The 25,562-nt window shown below is 46.5% G+C and overlaps 1 protein-coding gene across 3 annotated transcripts in view; it reads right to left on the bottom strand.

The window, feature by feature from the left end:
- Nucleotides 1-12,995: 12,995 nt before the first annotated feature.
- Nucleotides 12,996-25,562, bottom strand: part of LOC116955054 (tyrosine-protein kinase Fer-like) — a 92,132-nt gene continuing 79,565 nt past the window's right edge. For all 3 annotated transcript variants that reach the window (XM_032976005.2, XM_032976004.2, XM_032976006.2), the window contains one exon: nucleotides 12,996-25,293. In XM_032976005.2, coding sequence (XP_032831896.2) covers nucleotides 25,148-25,293 — 146 coding nt within the window. In that variant the 3' untranslated portion in view covers nucleotides 12,996-25,147. The remainder of the gene's footprint in view (nucleotides 25,294-25,562) is intronic.

The raw sequence follows: 25,562 nt of genomic DNA, 5'->3' as shown, positions 1-25,562 counted from the left end.
AGACAGCCTTCCAACTGTACTAGCTAGTGCCACCGACAGTAGACGGTTGTGTGTATAATATAAATAATAGTGTGCACCCACGTAGGGTGCATATAGTCCCCATTGTGTTAAAAAATAAAGAAAGGTGCCTTCAATTATTCCTGTCTCAGAACTGTCACTCCACATGTATCAGAGCCGACGTTTCGTCCAATGACTCTTATTCATATCACATTTTTGCGTGTTACTCGTGCTATATTATACCCACATTATATTGTGGGGAGCGGTAGTGTAGCGGTTAGCGCACTGCACTATGAACCCGGCAACTCGAGTTTGATTCTCGCTCGCGACCAACACTGGTGATGATTATCTGAACCGGTCCTGGGCCTCTCCCTAGGCCGATTCAGCCTCAAATGTGTACCTGGTACAATACAGTGAGGGAAAAAGTATTTGATCCCCTGCCGATTTTGTACGTTTGCCCACTGACAAAGAAATGATCAGTCTATAATTGTAATGGTAGGTTTATTTGAACAGTGAGAGACAGAATAACAACAAAAATCCAGAAAAACGCATGTCAAAAATGTTATAAATTGATTTGCATTTTAATGAGGGAAGTAAGTATTGGACCCCCTCTCAATCAGAAATATTTCTGGCTTCCAGGTGTCTTTTATACAGGTAACGAGCTGAGATTAGGAGCACACTCTTAAAAGGAGTGCTCCTAATCTCAGCTTGTTACCTGTATAAAAGACACCTGTCCACAGAAGCAATCAATCAGATTCCAAACTCTCCACCATGGCCAAAACCAAAAAGCTCTCCAAGGATGTGAGGGACAAGATTGTAGACCTATACAAGGCTGGAATGGGCTACAAGACCATTGCCAAGCAGCTTAGTGACAACAGTTGGTGCGATTATTCGCAAATGGAAGAAACACAGAATAACTGTCAATCTCCCTCGGCCTGGGGCTCCATGCAAGATCTCACCTCGTGGAGTTGTAATGATTATGAGAACGGTGAGGAATCAGCCCAGAACTACACGGGAGGATCTTGTCAATGATCTCAAGGCAGCTGGGACCATAGTCACCAAGAAAACAATTGGTAACACACTACGCCATGAAGGACTGAAATTCTGCAGCGCCCGCAAGGTCCCCCTGCTCAAGAAAGCACATATACATGGCCGTCTGAAGTTTGCCAATGAACATCTGAATGATTCAGAGGACAACTGGGTGAAAGTGTTGTGGTCAGATGAAACCAAAATGGAGTTCTTTGGCATCAACTCAACTCGCCGTGTTTGGAGGAGGAGGAATGCTGCCTGTAACCCCAAGAACACCATCCCCACCGTCAAACATGGAGGTGGAAACATTATGCTTTGGGGGTGTTTTTATGCTAAGGGGACAGGACAACATCATCGCATGAAAGAGACGATGGACGGGGCCATGTACCGTCAAATCTTGGGTGAGAACCTCCTTCCCTTAGCCAGGGCATTGAAAATGGGTCGTGGATGGGTATTCCAGCATGACAATGACCCAAAACACACGGCCAAGGCAACAAAGGAGTGGCTCAAGAAGAAGCACATTAAGGTCCTGGAGTGGCCTAGCCAGTCTCCAGACCTTAATCCCATAGAAAATCTGTGGAGGGAGCTGAAGGTTCGAGTTGCAAAACGTCAGCCTCGAAACCTTAATGACTTGGAGAAGATCTGCAAAGAGGAGTGGGACAAAATCCCTCCTGAAATGTGTGCAAACCTGGTGGCCAACTACAAGAAACGTCTGACCTCTGTGATTGCCAACAAGGGTTTTGCCACCAAGTACTAAGTCATGTTTTGCAGAGGGGTCACATACTTATTTCCCTCATTAAAATGCAAATCAATTCACAACATTTTTGACACGCGTTTTTCTGGATTTTTTGGTTGTTATTCTGTCTCTCACTGTTCAGGGGATCAAATACCTCACTGTATGTCAATGTCGCCACTAAGGGAGATAAAGGCGGAGGGGCGTGGTGCTGGCCACCAACCGCCTCGTGTGCCAAGCCGGCCTTCATAGGTGCTCGCTAACAGCACTTGTCCCAACAGTCCATTAAGGCTGCATGGAGGATCTTTGTCTTTGTATTGTAATAAATGACTTCCACGTTGACTCTTGATTTGTGCTTCTTTATTCACTGAACCACTGCACAGCTCCGCTCCTTCCCTCTCCGAGTTATTTCCCTTTTATCAAATGCTGTGGACGAGGCGTTCTCTCCGTCCCACTGTCGAGGTTTGCCACTCTCTCCCTCTGATCCCGCCGCTGGGCTGGCGACGTGCCGAGGAGAAGGGGCGAGCTCCGCTGGGGGATCCGCCATGTGGTCGATGGTGAGGAGAGAATGAGCAGCGACGCAGTCCAGACCGAGGCTTCTCACACCGACCACCAGTCCTTCCCTGCCTCTGCTTATATCCCTAACGGCGGAGCAAAGCGCCGCCTCTAGCCACGTCCCCCTTGTGGAACCTTCCCGATGGTTCCAGAATATCTTCTCCGCCTCCGCCCATCACCTTTGGTCCAGATGTTATCGCTACTTATGATTGGATACCGTTTTCCAATTAGTGCCCGTACAGTTAACCGCTTGCACCCACTAGATAGCGCTCTCTCATTACAACAGTATTATACTCATGGAACACCAGGGGAAAGGATGCAACGCACGGGAAAAGAAACGGGAACAGCGAGAAACGGAAGCTGAGAGGTTGGGAAGAGACGAGGACAAGGAGGAGGCTACACACGGCCCTTGGTTGCTGCTGCATAGACTCTGGAGCAGCGTCTCTTCACAGGGGGCGGGGATAGTAATTCAGAGTGGGGGGTGGCCAAATAGAGGTCATGTGATTTACGGGAGGCCTGAGCTTATTTAGACATAAACAGTGAAAGAGCCTAACTTCCTGGCACGTCGCCTTATACAGTATATATTAATACTAATATTATGGCCAGTGCTATTGAGCATGTTGAAGTTTATTTGTGCTCTTGCACCACTCCCAATGCAGGATCGTCACCACCAAATAATGTTTAATAATCATGGTCGGCTTTGCTTTGCTTCCAAGCTGATTCTGCGGGGGCTGCTGCCCCCCGCCTCCACCGCATTGTTGGGGCCGCTGTCCCCCGACTCCTCCATCGTTATCATACTACTACCCCCTGACTGCTCTGTCGGGTTCAGGCTACCGGCCTCCAACTCCCCCCCCCCGTGCTCCCGACTTTGCTGCTGCCTACGCGTAGGCATGATTCAATTGGTGGGGCCGGCTGCTTTACACTTAGGACGCGCTATGCGGCTCGGCGGCGGACGCGCTGCGGTGAGCATGCCCGTGCAGTAAAACCCCATCTTGTGCGTAAACAAAAGGGGTACGGCGCGCCGACGCGTGACTCCGCGGCCGGCGCTTAGCCCCCCCGGGATCTGTTCGCGCATGCGCCCTATGTGCCCAGGCACTGACAAACCCGACTCTGCTACCTGCCCGGCTCCATACACCAATCACACGCGGGGAACTTGGGGTTAGGAGTTAGAGGGCAGGGGTGTCCACCGTGCGCACGCCGCTGATTGGAGGGAGTCACTCCGCCCCGATTTAAAGGCCGTCTAAACAGCCGCGCGTGCACGCGAACACTAGACGCTACACTCTCCTATTTGCTGTAGACAGCCGCGTATGCACACGAATACAAGACACTCCACCCTCCTCTTCACACTCACAAAGACCACATGACACAGTTTATCCTCTACTGGCTATTTTAATCCCCGTGAGTAACCCGCTAAACTACACGTGATTGTGTGGGTCAGCAGACCCTAATTGGCCTATCCTTCGGGGATCCTGGACTCAATTTATCCTGCTTGGTGCTCCACTTTCTAACTCTGATTAATTAGCCCAAACTCACCTCTCTCTTACTTACGCTTACTTCCAATCTGATGCGCCGGAAGCTGTATAAGGGCGATGCTGTGGGTCGTCTCCGTGGAGGATTGTGCCTGGCTGCGTTGAAGCTCGTCACACGGACGACTCGAACGGCCGGCTCCAACACCCCGCTGACTTCGATGCTTTGAAGGACTCTAACCTTTACTGCCTGAAATCCACCTCCTTTTATCCTACCTACAACAAAGGAATTCCACTGTTTTGCCACCCCTTGGCCTCCTGTACAATCAGAGGCCTGGATTTTCCTGCCCTTTTGATGGTCGGATCCTCCTCTGGTGGATTCACCGCAGTGGTTCCCTCGACGTCCGCTTTCCGCTCTTCCCGCTACCTGGATTTTCCCGCCCTTTTGATAGTCGGATCCTCCTCTGGTGGAGTCACCGTAGTGGTTCCCTCGATGTCCGCTTTCTGTTCTTCCCGCTATCAGTCTACTGACTCGTGTTGGGTGTGTGTGGTTCCACTCGCGGTGGCTCAACAGCCCCTGCCGTGACCATGCCATTTTAATATCAGGCCACGGCACCGCGGTGCACGTCAGCCTCGGGGTAGGTCGCCCAATTTCCTGGCCGCAGGAAACCATGAAGCTTGATCCCATAAGGGGCTTCTGGATGAAAACCTGTCAGCCAGGTGACTCCCCCCTCGGGCCCTATGTGGGGTATGCGTGCATTCATGTGGGGGGCGGCGAGGGGCACGCAGCGTCGTCACTCTCCGGTGGCGGCGTCACGGCGGTGGGCACGGCCCCGATGGAGCGGCTCCGCTGCGGCGGCACCACAATTCCCTAAATAGCTGGGTTCAAAGCCGAGTGGTCACAATCTCCATGGAGTTGTAGAGGTGTTTGATTAATCACCGAATGCTTCATAGTGTCAATAATAATCATAATCATTGTAACCTCAAGGATCGGTACTTGGGCTCATTTTGTCCGGCGTGTATGAGGCTGCGTCATAACACTGCCATGCACACGACACCAAAATATATTTTCGGTTGAAAACTTATTCTGCATCCACGGCAACCGTACTTTTGAATAAAATATATTTTTAAAAAAGTTTTTAAAAACACGCTTTTATGAAATGTACTAAAAACTTAGAAGTATATATTTTTCTGTTCAAGTACTTTGCATTATATGCTTAATATACTGTTGTTGTAACTGACTAAAAATAAAAGCGCGGGGCATAACATAAAAGACCGTGGTTAATTACAGCCAACGTCAGTTGACCGCGGACAATTAGACCCAAGCCGAAGCATAACATATAAAAAATAATGTTAACAAATATATATTTTTTATGATAGAATATAGTATTGTCATCAGTATGACATAAGTATACCAAGTTTGCAGTCGATAACACATTGGGAAGTGGGTGAAAATTGAGTTACAAGATTTGAGGCTACAGCAACAACAACAACTGACAGAGTTAAATAAAAGCGTGTAATAATAATAATAAAAAGAGACTTGGGCCGGTGTATTTGAACTGCTTTATTCCGTTGTCACTGTTTGTACACCACAGCAGCACTCATCATCAAACTAACCTTGTCCCAACATTTTTCAGTCCTTTTTAAACCCCTTCTGCATCAATCACCTTTCTCAAATATCCCGCTCTTTTCCGATCCACTCTCCGCACCAATCCGATCAGTGTCAACCACTCACCCATCGGATTGCATGTCGTGCACGTCAGTGTTCACACTCTCTATTCCCCGCCTGAGTGTGCCATGTGTGCATGACGTGAGTGACCCCTGACCTCGGACTCTTCCCTGGTGCATCCTCTGTGTGTGTGATTGTCAAGTGCGGAAGGCATGCATGTTGTATTGTGTGGTGCGAGTTTGTGATTGAAATTAGTTTAATGTTTGGTTCAGTATATTTATTTCAAATAGTGGCACTCCAATCTTCCAAGGTCGTGATTTTTGTTGTTTAAATTTTTTACCTACGTGACTTTACCTAATAGAACCAATGAGTATGGATCCTTGCAGGCACGAAAGCTTCAAATCTAAATTTCAATGGTACAGTATATTTATTCTAGTAGTGGTATTACAAACTCCCATGGTACTGTATTATCATCTTGTGCTAATTCCAAGCTTTGTCAGTGGTGCGTTTCATGCTAATTTCCTTTGTCAGGGCGTTTTCTGTTTGCCCCCTCAGCTTAAAGGGAGGCGACCAGCGCTTGGCTTTCTTCACTCCAACGCTGTCCGCTGGACAGGTTGGTCCCTCCACCTGATGAAGGCCGCTTGTGTTGTGGCCGAAACGTCGTGATTTGTGTTGTTTTAATTTTTTACCTACGTTACTTTACCGAATAGAACCAAAGAGTATGGATTCTTGCAGTCACGAAAGCTTCAAATCTAGAAAAGAATAAATTAACATAAAACAATCGACGAATGCCGACGAGCATCTGATATACCCGTTGAACCAAGGAGACGCACATAAATAATGTGATAGCAACAGACGAGAGAAGGGAAAGGGAAACGAGAAAAAAATACTAATTGTACATATTTTCCCCCTTTCAGCACGTGAGCCGCCTTCGTCACCCGACACCCAGATCTGTAACCGCAACTGAACACAAGAGGGTCCCAGGGATGTCTTCGTTTGCTTCTGCAACGAGGCGGTGTGAACGTGAATGGGTGCAAGGTCCATCTCCCGTGGACGGGTCTCTGCTTGGGGTTGCGGTTGCGTCTGTGACCGCACCCGCCAATGGACCTGGAGCTGGCGAGCTATTCACCAGTATCCCTGCAGGGGAAGCTCGCGTCGGTTTGTCAGTTGGGCGAGGAGCCACCCACGAGCGTGACAACCTCTCATCACCTAGCCGAAGTGACGATGAAGTCGGTGAACATGAGGATGAGTGAAGGGGTGGCTCGTCCGCAACATAGCATTTCAACCGAGAGGGGTGAACTCACCACTGATGTTTCCCAACTGAATGTGGACACACTGGGGTCGAAGTACCTGCACTCCAGTGACCGCTCCTTGCCATTGTCAAAGCAGTTTCTCCAAAGTGCGTATCGGCACCATTGGTCAGTGCAATCAAACCAGGTCACCCACCGCACCAGGTCACCCACCACGACCACAGACTTAGCTCACAAGAGTTCGTTTGCTGCCTGCGCTCATGTGGACGCTGCTGAAGCCGCTGAAGCCGCCTCACAAGCCTCGAACAAATACTCTTGCGAGTGGCGAAATGAAGCCGGCCAATCACCTGCTCGTGGCGGAACGCGGTGCAGCTGAGCCTCAATCGGAGGTTTCGGCTCCCACCCATACATAAAAAGGGCGAGTATCCCGTGGATGCATGCGGTGCCAAACGATAGGCTGTCAGAACCCCGGTCATGTGCAAATCCCAGTCCGTCTGCTGGGCGTTCACCAAGTGATAGTGCGGCTAATGCGTTCAACCATGCCATCCGTTTGCGGATGGTACAAGGAATTTAGCACCTTCTTGACCCCTAACATGTCGCACACCTCCTGCAAAAGCTTGAAGCAGAAGTTGAGCCCCTGATCTGTTACCAGGCGTTCAGGAGCCCCCTTGTCAGCCACGTACTCATTACCAAAGGCATCCGTTATGGACGCCGCTGTCTGATCAACCAATGGTCATGTGAAGGGCCAGTGGGTAAATTAGTCCATACCCACTAGCAGGTATTTATAACCCCGAGGAGTGGCTGAAAAGGGGCCCAAATAATTGAGGCAACGACCTCGTTAACCCTTGATTGACTGCAGGGGAGCATGTAGCACGGTATCCGGAGGCTTCCTGCGCATACAGTCCGAGCAGCCCGACACCCAACGACGGACATCGGCGGACATGCCCGGCCAAAAATAGCGGAAGCGTAGTGCTGCCTCCATCTTATGGCTGCCAAAATGGAGCAACTGTCAGACATGAATATCTGCGCATAGCTGACTCCGCAGAGAGGAGGACACCACCAAAACCCTGTGGCCCACAGTCCCAGTGCATCAACAGGCCCTTCCACATAATTAAAAACTTCCCTGAAATGGGAAGCTCGGCATCGCTCGCTACCTCCGCCAGCCGTTGGAGCAGTACTAAAACAGCATCCGCCTGCTGCAGGTCCCTCCATTCACCCAAGGTAAACCCTATGTCACAGTCAACTGATGCGGACGACCTTGCCTAGTCCGAGTCCCCGACGGGAACCGGGGCTACAACCTCGGGTGCTGTCGCAGCTGCGGGCTTACAACGCAGAGAGCCGTGACCACAGGCGCACATAATGGGAGCTGGCAACCGGGACAACGCATCGGCATTAGTCTGTCTCAGCCCTTTGTGCTGCACCACTCGATATGAATATAACTGCAGTCGTTGAAGCCACCGAGCCATCTGATCAATCGGCTGGTCAATGCGAAGCGAATACTGTAACGCCGCATCATGCGTCTAAACAGTAAACTCGTGGCCATACAGATAGGGGCAAAACTGTTGCACAAAGTGGGCAATGGCGAATAGCTCGCAACGGGTAATGCAATATTGCTGTTCAGCCGGTGAAAATACGTGACTCCCTGAGGCTATTATGTCCTCTCTACTCTCCTGAACCTGGGAAAGAACGGCCCCAACCCCCATATCGCTAGCAAAAAATCGGGGTATGCTAGGGGCAGCACTTCTAGGAATCATTCTATAGGCGTTCTGCCTTATGGGTAGCGCGTAACCCATATCGATGTCGTGTTCCATCAGCGTAGTGCGGCCTACATCGTAGGGATCCTTGCTGAACACAAGGGTCCCTACTCCCCTGACAGATCAGTGTTCTGTGCCAGGATCTCATCTACCCAAGACGCATCTTCTGCGCCAACCGATAGTTCCCCCAAATACACGTTATTAACACCCTGCACATCGGAACATGAAACCGTAGGACTGACATGCGCAAATAATGTCCCTTCCTTTACCATTGTGGGGGTGTCCACCGTGTTCAGAACTTGTAAAAAAACAGCGGCTGATTGCTCCGCACAAGCGTGTTCGCTGCTGCCAAACAATGACGACCAGCCACCGATGGCACCATGGACACTACAAGCAGCGAATCTGACCGGGAAGTGATGAGCAGGGTGCGATATTGCAAAGGCACCAAGACCTGAGCACCCGGTGGGATTGAGACCGTGGTGTGCAAAAGTGCCTGAACCCACAGAACTTGCTTTCCCCCTCCGTCCGGACACAAAAAGTACAACCGCCTCTCTGATGGAGTTTCTACACAGTCTTCCTCCGTCAGGATGTGCAGGGGGATGCGGCTCAGAAAATGCCTGCCCAGCAAACGGGAAACCATGAGCATACTGGAGACCAGTACCGGTCCCCGTGTCTTCAGCACTTCGATGCAGACTGGCACTACCACTTGCCCAATGATCCCCATACGTCCCTCATTCGCAGTTATGTACCTAGCCAGAACTGGTTCAAGATGACAGTCCCTTTGGAAACAAGTCAAAGATGCACAGGGATATGATGGTGGCTGACGCACCCGTGTAGACCAACACACACAAGCTAACCCCTGCGACCGAACCTACCAAGATCAATGTCCCAGCCATGTCCGCCACTACCCTTTTGTTACTGCTTCAAGCAGCCGATCCATCCTTCGATCTCTGGATGATGGTCTGCTGCGGCGGCGAGTCTGCCCCGCCGGGTTGGTGGACGAAGGTGCCCATGTCGGTCGGACAGCTGCCTCGGACCCTGTCGATGAGCCGGGGGACGAATCCCGACTCTGCGGGTCCGTTTGAGCACTGCTTGTCCTGGGCACCTAGTGTCTTCGCTTGGGTCTCCTCTCGTGGGAACTTGCATCGGCTCAGTCAAAATATTCCACCGCTGCCACCAAATGAAAAGAAAACTTGGACAGGTGTACTTGAACTGTTTTATTCCGTTGTCACCGTTTGTACACCACAGCAGCACTCATCAAACTAACCTCGTTCCCACGTTTTCCAGTCCCTTTTAAACCCCTTCTCCACAAAATGTCCCGCTCTTTCCCAATCTGCTCTCCGCATCAATCCGATCAACGTGTCAACCACTCACCCACCGGATTGCGTGTCGTGCACGCCAGCGCTCACACCCTGATCTCTATACCCCGCCCGAGCATGCTGTGACCCCTGACCTCCAACCCTTCCCTGGTGCATCCCCTGTGTGCGTGATTGGTGTGTGGCATGTGTGATGTCGAGTGCAGAAGGCATGGGTGTTGTTGTGTGTCGTGCGAATGTGTGAGGATGGGAGAGACAATCTCCACACTGTCATCACTGCCATTCATCAAATCGTGGATGCGGTAGAATTCTCATGAGCTGCACGGTGACAAGACCAAAATCCACCTTGTTGGCACTCCCCACCAGCTGATAATTATATTATTCTGCCTGGTGATCAAAGGCCAGAACGTCTGCCCGACACGTGAGATTAGACATCCCAGGGTGCTGTTTGAGCAGTCTCTCTACTTTGAGGTCACACGTGTTAATATAAAACTATTAAAACATTATTTTATTCTACCAGGTAAGGCCCAATGAGCGAGGTAACATTGGAATGGGAAATATAAACTCAAATAAAAATTAGAATATAAAATGGTATATAATACTGCATTTTGCCAAAGATATTCACATTTACAAACCCACAGCCACACAACTGCTCATGAATCCCATCTATAAGTTACGTGGGCTCTCGCGTTCACTTATCTTTTGGAGTCTCATTATTCGCACTTTGTGCATTTTTATAAACATCCCACTCTGAAAGATCTGGTTCATGGTATTCCATTTGGCGTTTCCTGAAGTAACATTTTCCCGAATCTAACATTCAACTTTGCTGGTTGCTTGACCAATCACTGTTTCTGATGTCTTAGTGCCTTCGGGTTAAGTTGTTGAATTTCAAAGAGAACTCCATTACATTTGCTCTACATGCTGCACAATGGGTTACTGCCCAAAGCACAGCAAATTAAATTCTTACATTTAGAAAAAAAAAGAAAGCAAAAATTGTGAAACCACACAAGGATGATGCTTAGAAATGTTATATTATTAAGATAGCATATTTAAATGGTTATACGCTTAAAGCATCTGTGAAGTTACATGCATCAAAACATAATCTGTGATCGTAATTATTGGCACCAATACGAAAATTAAAGAAATTTGTTGGCTGTTCATTTTAAAATGTACGAGTGTGGGGGTAGTGCCAGCACCACGCCCGACCGTCTCCCCAGCGAAAATTTTTTTAAAACCCGCAACAGGTGCTCATTTAAGGCAGAGTCCACCAAACAAAAGACAAAGATTCCCCGTATAGCCTTAAAAGACTGTTGGGGCAAGTGCTGTTAGCGAGCATCTATGAAAGCTGGCATGGCACACGAGGTGGGTGGGCCAGCATCACGCTTGGCCACCTTTGTCTCGCTCGCGGAAATTTTTACATACCACATCAGGTACTCATTTGAGGCTGAGTTGCCGTAGGGGAGGCCCAGGACCAGTTCAGATTATCGTCACTGGTGTTAGTCTTAGCGGGAATCAAACTTGGGTCGCCGGGTATGTAGTGCGGAGGGTTAACCGCTACACTAACGCTCCCCTTTATCTTCCTGCACTGACAGAGACACATGCACGTCGTAAGTGGGATCGCAGACAAGAGGAAGGATTTTTTTTATAAACGAGAAATGAGAACAGGGAGCACGGTACAGGAGGAAGTGGACTTTATTTGTCATATGGGCTTTGAGTAGAGAAACCGACACAGATGTAAATATAGCAGAGAAGAATTTCTCAACCCAGTACTTAAATTGGGAAATGGAGTGAATGTAATGGACAGCTAGAACCAGTTCATATGAATGTATTGGCGGTACACCGGTGGTGCGCAGTGCAAAAAAAATACATTTTATGCAAAAAAAATCATCATGCGATTCGCAACCCCGTTAAAAAAATCTTGCGGGCGTGGCGGTGATGCATCAAAATCAGTTATCGTGATGTCAAAGCAGTTGGAAGACGAATGTTATGAGCGGCTGAACACGAAGCTTCAGTCTGTTGTCGAATAGCACCCAGCCTGAGGACGATTGGCTCCATATGCCAAAAGATGGCGAAAGGGACACGTGATGTATAGCCCAGAACCTTCTAGTAGGATCTAGAAGGGGGCGTGGCTCAGGGCGGAGCCAGGCCATGCTCAGGGGCATAAAAGGGAGGTCTCGGGAGCCGATCGAGGCTGTCTTCTGGAATCAACCCGTCGTGCGACGTCTCTTTGGTCTTCGATCCTGTCTTCAGTCCTCTGTTTTACGCTCGGCATCGTGGGTCAGGCAGTGTGTTACTGACTGACCCGGTTATGTAGTTACCCTGTTGTGGTCTAACCAGTGTACGTTTATGTAGTTACCCTGTTGGGGTCGAGAAATAACCGTATTGCCTCCAAGTTGAAGTGTATGCCTCCGTGGAACCCACTACACTTGTATCGGTCACCAGTTACCATTAAATAATGCTTATGCTTTTTTTTGGAGGCTACTTTTTCTTAATTTCTCCATTCTCTTGTCCATCACTCTCATCTCAAAACAGGAAGATTTCTCCACAACCCTGGCTGTCGCCTTGATAAGGCTGGTTGTAATTACCAGTGAAACGTTGTAGATGTTATGGGTTACTCTCCAACATACTGGTGTGCTGAACTAGTAACAAATTGGCATTTGTTTTCGTGAAAAACCTCACTAATTGGGTGTTGGGTGGTAATGGGTTGAACGACATCCATATTTACGTGATCTAACTCCAAAAACCTCTTAGAGATATTGGTCGCGAAAGCCTACTACATGTTAAACTCATCTCTCTCTCTCTCTCGTTCCCTACATCACAGCTCGTTTGTGCCGGTCACTTACAAGTTGACGATGATCCAACCACAGGACTCGTGGGATTCCCCCATCCAGCGAAGACAATGTACTGCACTAAACTGTATCCACCGTGTGCGTACGGTGACACCACGGGCAGTTGCGGTTTATCTACACCACACGAGTGCGGAACCGAGGGCTCGCCACTGTTGGTTGTGGCAAGGCGCAGGCCATGACAATGCCCGGAGGAGCAACGACAGCAGCAGCGATTCACTTTGCTACCCCAGAAGAACATCGACCACTGGCTTCTCACACCTCACCGTAGAACTGTGACCAACTGTTTGAACCATTTTGCACAAGTTGTGTACCCTGGTTCTTCGGGAATGACTAATACAAATCGTCCTTTGCACTCAAATGATACAAAAAAACTCATCTATTTTTCTTCTGATAATCTACGGTTTTATTACGAAAATCAACGTTACAAAAACGCGCGTACGCCACCGCTTACAATGCGAGAGAATGAAAAAAGAAACCACAGAAGTGTCTCGCGAAAACGCGTCGCACGTGTCTTTCACGCGACTGCATGAATCAAAATGGCCCACGAGCACGGGGAAGGTTTTTGTTTGGTACCACTTGGAGTGGAATCTTGCGACCAGGGTCCACCATGGGCAATGTCCACCATGGGCAATGTCCACCATGGGAAGTGTCCAACATGGGCCTTGACACCATGGCTAGAAGGCTTAACGTACACGTCTGTTTCATACACACACACTTCCCGTTCACGCATATTCCGTATGTGTTTGATGTAAAAAAAATCTCAAAGTGAGAATTTGTGAATAACCTTTTTCAGAAAAAAAAATCGAGCATGGTAATTTTGCTGTCAGAAACATTTGTGATCTAGAGTTGAAATGCTTCAAGAAAATCATTATTTGTGTTTATCACCCTGGGTGGTATCAATGAGAAATTTCGATTTAAAGCTTTCGTGACTGCAAGGATTCATCTTCTTTGGTTCTTTCGGTAAAGTCACGTAGAATGAGAATAAAATAATAAATTGATAAAATAAAATAACACAATATTCTCACGACGTTTCGGCCACAACACAAGCAGCCTTCATCAGGTGAAGGGACGAGACTGTCTGGTAGGACAGCGCTGGAGTGAAAAAAGGCCACGTTCAGATCACGACCTTTAAGCTGTGTCAGAAGAAACAAAGCGCCTTGACAAAGGAAAAATTTGAAACTGACGCCATCCAGACTGCCACTCTACGCCCGACCTTATGGAAGAGGTACGTGGATGACACCTTTGTCATCTGGCCACATGGCCAGCCTGCTCTAGACCAATTCCGCGACCACATCAATTCCATACACCCAGCCATCAGATTTACCATGGAGGTCGAAAAAGATGGCAAACTACCCTTTTTGGATGTCTTAATTAAAAAGGAGACACGATGGTTCAATGAGCCACTCTGTCTACAGGAAAGCCACCCATACAAATGCTTACTTGAAACCGGATTCCCACCACCATCCATCCCAGAAGAACTCCCTCATCAAGACTCTATACCATAGAGCCCAATGCATTTCCAACCAGGAACACATTACCAGTGAACTCAAGCACGTACACCAGGCTCTCAGGGCTAATGGTTACTCCGACTACACAATCCGCAAAGCCATCACTCCAGTCATGAAGAAGGATTCTCTTGTGGAGCCACTCAAAACCATCACCTTACCCTACATTGCAGGGGTCACTAAAAAGGTCTCCAAAATCCTGAATAAACACAAGATCCAGGTCCGATTCAACACAATAGATAAAATCCGTGATCTAGTTCCATCTGTAAAAGATGCTGTTCCAGACATACAGTACCCGGGCGTTTACAAACTAAAGTGCCTCTGTGGTAGTAGCTACATTGGAGAAACCAAACGACATATCTCGGACCGCATCCGTGAACATAAAGCAGACTTGAAACACGGTAGGACGAACTCCTCTGCCGTGGCAGATCACTGTTATAATTCAGTGGGCTCACATGACATTGACTTCTCCAAGACGGAGGTTCTTTGCAAACCAACCGGCTACCATGAAAGATTCGTTCATGAGGCCATTCACATATACAAGCACAGAGACAATTTCAACCGAGAAGATGGATTCTGGCTTAGTAACCATTGGAAAGATGTTTTAAACCATTTCCGTTCTTAATTAATTTACGATGACCTTCAGACCGCAGCTCTTTCACCAGCATTGACTCTTAATACCTCTCACACCACGGTTAATGGTATGGTTTACAACATGGAGTATAATAGCGCCTCGCAGCTGTCTCTCTCCCCCTCCTCTGTTCCGACCTTGGATGAACTCGTCCGTCTGAACGGGGCCCGTAGCTATCCGTGTTGCTAAAGTTGAGGGTAAGAATCCACCCATTTTTTCGCCATATAGCATTGTGATATATAACGACTTATTGTTGGTAGCTTAGCTGATTGGAGAATAGAGTTAATTGATAACATTAAGGTAATTTATATTTTAGTTTTTTTATTGGTTCACTATATAGTATTCATTATACATTGTATTGTATACCCAGTTACTGTGAATAGCTCAGATGTGTAGACCTTGACTTCAACATAGCCATTTCTGTGACCAGTCACTAGCTAATCACTCAGTTATTTCAATGCTAAATTCGCCTAGTTATTTCAATGCTAAATTCTCCTGTTTGATTTGTACTAGGTGCCTCGGTGAATGTGTATGCTCTGACTTTAAACATAGCTATTTCTGTGACCAGTTACAAGCTAATCACTCAGCTATTTCATTGCTAAATTCTATGCTAATTCCTTTGTCAAGGGGTGCCTCTGCGGATGTGTATGCTTTAACTTAGCTATTTCAATGCTAAATTCTATGCTAATTCATTTGTCAAGGGGTGCCCCTGCGGATGTGTATGCTTTAACTTTAACATAGCTATTTCTGTGACCAGTCACAAGCTAATCACTCGGCCATTTCAATGCTAAATTATATGCTAATTCCTTTGTCAAGGTGCTTTGTTTCTTCTGACACAGCTTAAAGGTCGTGATTTGAACGTGGCCTTTTTTCACTCCAGCGCTGTCCTACCAGACAGTCTCGTCCCTTCACCTGATGAAGGCCGCTTGTGTTGTGGCCGAAACGTCGTGAGAATATTATTATGTTATTTTATTTTATCAATTTATTATTTTATTCTCATTCTACGTGACTTTACCGAAAGAACCAAAGAAGATGAATCAATGAGAAATGTTTAGGCCACTGGCTCATGCATACAGACCATCAAATTCTTGAGGACCCAGGTTGAGGGATTTATAAGACGTGTGTGCGAGAGCCATGGGTATGGAGGCCAGATGGCAATTCCAACAGCAGCACTGTCAATGTATGGAATTTGTCACCAAATGTGAATATTTACTGGAAAAAATTGCATGATAAAGAATTCTCAGCTTATTTTAAGCCAGATTCCCATCACCTATCCAAGGCAGCATTGCCAGAGTTTGTGAATGAATTCTGGACCTCCAGTATAGTTAATAAATCCCAATTGTTTTGGTGACAAATACAAAATCTTTGCACGATTAATAAAAACCGCGAGATGTAGATTACAAGACCTGTAATCGAGCACTGCAGCATGGGATTGCAATTTGGAGACATGCCATCCCAATGCCTCTCTTAATTCGCAACTCTGCTGAAACATTTTGCAACTGGAGAAACAAAGCAACCGAGTTTGCCAAAATAATTCCAACAAAACATCTCATGATGACGATGAAAAACAATTCAAAAGCCAGTGACTTCCTGCTCAAATGAGCATTGACGCATCAGTGGCTTAACGCTTGTTCTATGATTTACAGCCAAGCCAGTGACCGAAATGCCACATTACTATGGCGGGGGTGATTGTATTCATAAGACAAACCAGTTTTGACTTCCCCCGCAAAGTGGTATTGGTTTTATTGATCCCGGAGGGATAATGGACCGAGTCAACCCCAAAATAGGAATTTAGCTCAAAACCTTCCAATTGCGAGCCGCTCGCTCTGCCATAGAGCCACCCGTCCGGTGAGACAAACGGATGAACTGCTGTAAACAGAAACATCCGCGTGAAGCTTTCAGAATACTTAAGGTTTTTGGAGAAACCTGTCTGGTAAAGCTGGTTTATTTAAAACTTAAACCTTCAGGCACTGCGTCTGCAACAGTGGCTTTGGAAGCACAGCCATAACATATTTTATCACCAACAACAATACTTACATTGTGACTGAAAAGCAGCACTATATATAGTAATTAAACAATATCGTCTCTCTGTGTGGAAGGCAGAACGTTGAGACTTACAGCATTGCGCAAAGAATGCTATTGCTTAGTAATGCCCTTGCTTGGATCTCAGAAAACCTCATTGAGCCTTGACACTGCTTTTCACGAGGGTCCTGCTTGCTACACGAGGACGTTTGGCCAATTTCAAAACCAATAGGTTTTGCAAAACGTCAGAGTTTCATATCTTAACAAGCAAAGAGGTAGGGATCCTGTATATGGCTAACAGACTGCATCATCATCAGCAGCCACTGCTGGATGAATGCCTCACCAAGTCACCACCACTACTCACGATTCTGGAATGAAAGTCAACCTAGCATCTGAACATGAGTTAATTTCATTGCTCCAGCTTCTTAGTGGACGTACTCTCGGAGGCATTCTATTCCTTGGCTAAAAGGTGTCAATGTTAAAGTTCTAAAATAACATCCCATTCATGGATTCATTCAGCCCATCATCTCTGCATGACTGATAAAATAGCTACCACTTTGGGTTTTATCAAGTGGTACTAATTTTGCTGATTAGTACGGTTGGCTACATATGGTGCAAAAGAAGTTCAACATACATAAAAATATGGAATTTCCACCCCTGGGAATGGCTGTCACTCTATGCTCGTTATATAAACTTTCAAAATTAAAAAGTTTGCTATTAATAGCAGAAAAAGTAACAAAACCACTCCGGCTGGGTTTGATTTTTGTATAAAAAGTGCCAATAATGCAATTATCTTGCAGTAAAAATATAATAACGATGATACAGCGCGAGAAGAGGTGAACGATGGCTTCCCATCGGTGATGAGAAACACTATGAATGCGAATAGCCAGACAAAACAAAACTATGCATGGGAAAATAAAGTGACTTTACTTATACTTCCCGTCCGCAATTTAAGATTCATCGGAAAGGTAAATTAGGTATATAATTAAATGTATACCTAGGGTGTGCACATACACATCAGCAACATCTCACCAATGTAACATCTACAGCATCTCTTTGGAACAAAAACTCAGTGTTCTGTACAAATTTCTACAACAGTCCATGGACTGAAAAAAATGGCGGCCATTATTGCGTAGAACGCGTGCAACCAGCCAATCACGTGCCAGCATGTCATCACATGAGGTCTGACGACGAATCAAAACGCGAGGTTGTGCAGCGCCAAGCTATAAGACTTCTGACATTACATCTGGAGCAAGGCTGGAAAACCTATTCCTTATCCAGGACCAAATAGGACATTCAAATACCTTTGGCGGGCAACCACACACGTTAATCACTTATGTCACCGCAGGAGGACCTTGGAGCGACAAATGTGGTCCGAGTGCGGTGAAATTAAAAACAGTGTGCTGTTATAAGCTCAAAATATTGCCCTCTAGTACCCGACTAGTGTGATTAAGATGCTTCCAGCAACGGATAAATAATGCCGTTGCAAATTGGCAGGCCTTACGGTGGCGGGCCACGTGAAATGAAGTCACGGGCCACATTCAGAACGAAAGCTGTCGGTTCTCCACCCCTGGTCAGCATCTCATTCTCGGAAGGGTCCTGTGTTCCGGATATTTGGCCACCACCTTGTTGAAGTCTATGCTTTGCACGTGCCAGGAATCCCACGTGTGCAGAAAAAATTCGAAGTGTACAAGAGGATAACACTTCACTCAATGGTAGAGCTCAAACTACTTGCCAGAAAACTACTTGTTGCATTGCATTCAAGAGGCAGTATATCATTGCCCAGCAAAATGAGTGCCTTACCTACATAGTCATCACCACAGCTCCTCAAACCTTGATGTGGCATTTGATTCGGCACTCCTGCATGACCAACCTCTTGATCCACAGCTAACTAACTTGACGTTGCCAGAGCCGTTTCAATTTGATTCAGAATCCTCTCCTTGCCCCCCCCCCCCCCCCCCCCCCACTGCACAGTAACTAACTTGCGGTGGGACCAGAGGTTAGCGCACCGCCCTATGAACCCTGCCAGTATAACATCAATTCCTGGCTAGCGATCAACATCATAGCGACGAGTAACATTTGACCAATTATGCTCCACCGCCCACTCCCCATACCCCCGGCATCTGTCACCCCCACCTGCGCTTACCAGCATGGTAAAGCGTGATCAGATATCTTTCTCCCAATGAAAATACAGCCTTGAAAGAAAGTCCTCGCTCGTCTGATTTCAGCAATCATGACAGTGGCAGTGTAGATGTGGCTCGATCCCAGCAGCAGACTGACAAAGGGCCGCAACTTTGTACGAGTAATTTCATGGTTTTATTCAGAGGCTGAAGGCACAGTCTGTCGATCATGTCTTTTATTTGTGGTATTCAGTTGTTCCCCAGTCGAGACCAGCAGTGAGATTTGCCACTATCGCTCGTATAGACATATTGCAGTCATCTCTACAGGAACGTAGTTGCCTGTAGACATGGTTTATGATAGACTTAAAACGACCAAGTTGGCAGTGGCATAAGTATATGGAGAAAACTACATCTCTTTATCTTACTGCCTTCATTAGCATTATTGCAACCTTTCAAAATATAGGGTAATTTTTTTTGTTGCAATGGCTCTTCTCTTTGAATGTTTTTTTTTAATGCAATCATTGATTATCAATCATTGATGATCAATGATTACCATTGGTGATGAATGATTGCCAGCCACTGGGAGCTATGCACTTTTAAATAAAGATTGAAAACTAATTTCTTTAAAATTGCTTTTTTGTGTCTAGTTTGTTGTCCATTCCCCCGCACCCCCGATTAGCAGTTGGCGACGTACGCGGCGAAAGAAGTTCAACATACATACAGTACATACTGCCCAAAGACTAACACTACACAGACTGAAACCATCAACTCGCTACACTTGAGAAGCCCGTTTAATCACAGGCGAACGAAACCCACATTAGAAATCTGTATTTCAGTGATGCCGCCTCCACACTCTGACCTCTGACGAGCCACCCAGTGACCTCTTCGTTTGGGTGACAGCTCACTCGGGTCTCAATGGACCTGCCACTGGCAAGGCAAGCAGCCATCCTTCAATGACATCGAGTCCACCTTGAACAGGGACCCGAAACACCATGGAAGGATATCTCCGGAAATGGGTGGCTCAAACCCCCCACAATTCCATCTCAATAACAGCAACGTAAAAGTGTCCCTTTATGTGTCCCTTCACGGCAACGCCATGCAACCCGACCCGACCTGTCTGTGCAGGAGTGATGCTGGACAGCATGCCAAGCCTTCCCCGACCACCTGAAGAAGGAAGCCAGATAAGGGCAATAACAAGTTGTGGAGCATCAGCCATCGGTGGTCCAGACATCGGCGATGGTCCTTGAGTACTCTCGGAGCCAAGTTCTGTGCAACACCGGTGTGAACCAGGAGTAGTCACAAGCAGCTTGTGAAATGGCAGTTGTTGCTCTGCATCTATACGAGCTATACAAAAGAAGACTTGTTCCAACTGAGCACTGCGATGCAGTGCCTCACTGGAACCATCAAGTCGACCCCAACGCCCTGGTTGCCCGTGTTGACGCACACTGCTCCTCCCGCACCCATTCGCCGCGACGCTGCAACGATCCGGGAAACCAAGCGAAACGTGGAAAAAAGTGAGTCTCCCCATTCACTACGACGGTCTCAAAAATGTCCCTCACCGGCACCACCGCGCTTGACGTTATGGCAAGCGCTTTTGGACCCAAGCGATTATTTTTCAACGATGCAACTTCAACCCCTGACAATTCTTGGAATCGCAAACTCGACGCAAAAGATATCTGGCTTCGATCTTCCATACATCTTATGGGCATAACGCTCAACCGCATCCACACAAACCATGGCAGCAGCCGATACGGATGCTTGATGCACATATGGAAAAGTAAACACTCTCCAATGTGCGACTGCGTTCACCCAGAACAAACAATGGAACATAAGACTCAATGCCTGATGCACAAATATGAAGATGTCATCACAGCGATAAACCACTCCACTACTCCTGATGCAATGATTTGGCTCAACCACCTCAATGTAAAGTTACAGCACTAGATCAACAACATTTTTTAATTTTAACCAGGTAAAGCCCCCTGAGCTATATAAGTCTTGTTCAGAAGTGACCTGGCCACAAATAATTGCTCAAATAAGTGGCTTATCATGTAGAAATTTATAGCAGCCAAATACTCTTAAAGAACGTTTAGAAATGTGGAGGGAAAAGCGGAGGACCTGGAGAAAAATCCACGTGACCATGGGAGAACATGAAAACTCAACATATACCGGCGTCAGGGTCGGGATGGAATTCCCGAACTCCTGAATACCAGGCAAGGAAGTTAACATCTCGCTTTTGCGAAACCAACATCAGCCGTACGAAGAGAAAGAAAATCTCTTCATCTTCAAATCAAAGCATGACTAACATTTGGTATTCACGCTAGTCTTACAGTGCACGACTATCACAGAGTCGCTATAATTCACAGACAGGTATAATCTGCCATAGTGACCCAATTTGTTAATTTTGGCAAATTTGTACTACGACGCCAGCACACATGACCTACTCTTTGTCAAATAGCATCACAGGAACTTTAGTGTCCGCTGTCAGGCAGGCAGCGTGTATAAATGGTGAATACTCCCCCGCAGTATTAACCAGGGCCATAGCTGGTTCTCGAACTGCGAACTTCTGCAAAAAGCAGCAAAAGCTATACCACTCAGGCCAGTCAACCTACATTGCTTGAAACGGCCACTCACCGCATTGTTTCCGTTGCGAGGCAGCGTTAAATGATTGCTCGTAAGGCGGTAAAAAGTCTACGCAAGTTACAGCAGTGAAATAACTTGAGCGGCTGATATGAATTCTACTTGTTAATATGAATGATAAATGTGAGGAGATGAACAACTGTGGACGGTCCCAGACAAGCCATCTCCAAAAATAACGAGAAGTTTTATGAACAATTATAAACAATAATAATGAGGTGAAGAGCCCCTTTTCAAAAGAGGAGGAAGGAAACAAGACAGCATCAGCATGCAGTGCATTATGGTAACGACATAGCGATACAGCATCAAACAGAAAGATCGTTTACAAGATAACCCGTGAGGCGCTGATTGGGGCATGGAGAAGCCCTCGTGTGCCTCATGGACAAAAAAAAATCGCTCCCCACCTCGCTCACCTGCCCAGTCGCACACCAATCTTCCCATTTGCTTGCCCATTCTGGGGCCAAATAGGACTTTCAAAAACCTTTAATGCGGGTAACCACACGCGACCATACGCACACCTCAGACGCACCTGTCACCGCAAGAGGCCTCGCGCCTTGTTTGTTTGCTCATAATCCTGCTCTCTCACCAACGCTTCCAGTTTACTGGCCCATCTTCCCTTCAAAGTGCCCACCCAATCACTCACTTGCCCCGCCAGCCATTTACTCACCCAGTTACCACAGTAATAATCAATTCCAAAAAATAACTTTTAGAAAAATAAATGAACAAAAACAACAAGCGTTTAAGGACAGCTGAAATGGCAATTGTGCCAAATTTGTCCTAAACGAGGAGAAACAATAGCATACAACGTTTGGATTGCAACACAAGCAATCATCATCAGGTACAAATGAAAAAGATAAATCAAACCTAGTAAACTTAGAAATATAATGCAATACAACACAGAGAGTCGGCTAACATAACAGTCAACACCCTACCTGGTTGATTACGTTCTTCCAAAGATTGCTATATTTGAGAGAGAAACAAAACACAGACACATACACATAGACAGACACATAAGCAGAGAGAGATAACACAGACACACAGAGAGAAACACACACATACAGTGAGGGAAAAATGTATTTGATCCCCTGCTGATTTTGTACGTTTGCCCACTGACAAAGAAATGATCAGTCTATCATTTTAATGGTAGGTTTATTTGAACAGTGAGAGACAGAATGACAACAAAAAAATCCAGAAAAACTCATGTCAAAAATGTTATCAATTGATTTGCATTTTAAGGAGGGAAATAAGTATTTGACCCCTCTGCAAAACATGACTTAGTAATTGGTGGCAAAACCCTTGTTGACAATCACAGAGGTCAGACGTTTCTTGTAGTTGGCCACCAGGTTTGCACACATCTCAGGAGGGATTTTGTCCCACTCCTCTTTGCAGATCTTCTCCAAGTCATTAAGGTTTCAAGGCTGACGTTTGGCAACTCGAACCTTCAGCTCCCTCCACAGATTTTCGATGGTATTAAGGTCTGGAGACTGTCTAGTCCACTCCAGGACCTTAATGTGCTTCTTCTTGAGCCACTCCTTTGTTGCCTTGGCCATGTGTTTTGGGTCATTGTCATGCTGGAATACCCATCCACGACCCATTTTCAATGCCCTGGCTTAGAAAAGATTTGACGGTACATGGCCCCGTCCATCATCACTTCGATGCGGTGAAGTTGTCCTGTCCCCTTAGCAGAAAAACACCCCCAAAGCATAATGTTTCCACCTCCATGTTTGACGGTGGGGATGGTGTTCTTGGGGTCATAGGCAGCATTCCTCCTCCAAACACGGCGAGTTGAGTTGATGCCAAAGAGCTCCATTTTGGTCTCATCTGACCACAACACTTTCACCCAGTTGTCCTATGAATCATTCAGATGTTCATCGGCAAACTTCATACGGGCATGTATATGTGCTTTCTTGAGCAGGGGGACCTTGCGGGCGCTGCAGGATTTCAGTCCTTCACGGCGTAGTGTTACCAATTGTTTTCTTGGTGACTATGGTCCCAGCTGCCTTGAGATCATTGACAAGATCCTCCCGTGTAGTTCTGGGCTGATTCCTCATCGTTCTCATGATCATTACAACTCCACGAGGTGAGATCTTGCATGGAACCCCAGGCCGAGGGAGATTGACAGTTATTCTGTGTTTCTTCCATTTGCGAATAATCGCACCAAGTGTTGTTACCTTCTTCTTTGGTTCTTTCAGTAAAGTCACGTAGAATGAGAATAAAAAAATAAAATAAAAAATAAAATTCTCACTTATTTCCCTCACCTTCTCACCAAGCTATTTGGCAATGGTCTTGTAGCCCATTCAAGCCTTGTGTAGGTCTACAATCTTGTCCCTGACATCCTTGGAGAGCTCTTTGGTCTTGGCCATGGTGGAGAGTTTGGAATCTGATTGATTGATTGCTTCTGTGGACAGGTGTCTTTTATACAGGTAACAAGCTGAGATTAGGAGCAATCCCTTTAAGAGTGTGTTCCTAATCTCAGCTCGTTACCTGTATAAAAGACACCTGGGAGCCAGAAATATTTCTGATTGAGAGGGGGTCAAATACTTATTTCCCTCATTAAAATGCAAATCAATTGATAACATTTTGACATGCGTTTTTCTGGATATTTTTGTTATTCTGTCTCTCACTGTTCAAATAAACCTACCATTAAAATTATAGACTGACCATTTCTTTGTCAGTGGGCAAAGGTACAAAATCAGCAGGGGATCAAATATTTTTTTTCCCTCATTGTAGGCACACAGAGAAACAACGCCTCTGTGTAGAGGCCTTAAATAAATAGAGGGGGGCAGAGAGAGAGAGGGGGGGTAGAGAGAACACACACTTAATCAAATTAACTTAGTAAAATGTGGAAATGTAATACAATGCAACACAGAAAGTCGGTCAACACACAATTAACGCATTGCATTACATTTCCAAATTTTGTTTGATTAAGTGTGTTTTCTCTCTCTCGGTGTGTCCTCGTGTTGTTGCTCTATTATTTCCTGCAGTAAAGAAAGCTCCAAATCTATCATTGACATGCTAATTTATCTACCCCCCCCCTCTCTCTGTCCCCCCCTCTATTTATGTAAGGCCTCGACACAGAGGCGTTGTTTCTCTGTGTGCCAATGTGTGTCTCTCTGTGTATCTCTGTGTTATCTCTCTCTTATGTGTCTGTCTTTGTGTCTGAGTGTCTGTGTTTAGTCTCTCTCTCAAATTTAGCAATCTTTGGAAGAACGTAATCAACCAGGTAGGGTGTTGACTGTTATGGTAGCCGATTCTCTGTGTTGTAATGGATTATATTTCTAAGTTTACTAGGTTTGTTTTCTCTTTCATTTGTACCTGATGATTGCTTGTGTTGCAATCGAAACGTCATATGCTATTAAAAAAAAAAATATTTCTACGTGACTTTACCCAAAGAACTAAAGATAAATTCCTGCAGTCACGAAAGCTCCATATCAAGTTTGAGCAGAAACAAATGAACACGGATGCGAGCCAATGAATGAATGAGTGCAATTAACAAACAAGTGAAAAGTAGAGCGAATAAGTGAACAGGCGACTGAAAGAGGGAACAAATCGGGCGAGCCGGGCGGGCGGCAGGCAGGCGGGCGGGCGATTAAGAGGGCGGGCGAGGGGCCAGCTCACGCAAAGTATTTTTTGCTGAGGGAGGAGAGCTCGCGCTGAAGGTCGGAAAAGCGAGGCCGCTGCTTGGGCTCATACTGCCAGCAACGCAGCATGAGTTGGTGAACATCCCGTGGGCATTTCTCTGGGGCCTCCAGCCGGTAGCCTGGACACAGGAGACAAAGATCCCCACCCCCCATGTAATCTTTAACATTGCTGGGGCAAGTATTGTTATCGAGTACCAATTAAGGTCTGCACTGCACATTGAAAGGTGGGGGGTGTGGTAAGCCCCCATGCCCTTCCACCTTTGATTCTCGTCCAGGCTTGTAAGGCAAAATGGGGTATTTTTTGCATTTGTCTATTAAGTACACATTTGTGTGCCCAATTGAGTTCGTATGTGCATCCTTCTAGCCGTGAAGGGGTTCTCGCTAACAA

This window comes from Petromyzon marinus, chromosome 57 (genome assembly GCF_048934315.1).
Source record: "Petromyzon marinus isolate PM22_M1 ecotype Great Lakes invasive population chromosome 57, UKy_Petmar_22M1.pri1.0, whole genome shotgun sequence".
In the NCBI taxonomy this organism is placed as follows: domain Eukaryota; kingdom Metazoa; phylum Chordata; class Hyperoartia; order Petromyzontiformes; family Petromyzontidae; genus Petromyzon; species Petromyzon marinus.
The sequence above is the reverse complement of the archived record's forward strand: the minus strand, read 5'-3'. Positions and strand labels throughout refer to the sequence as shown.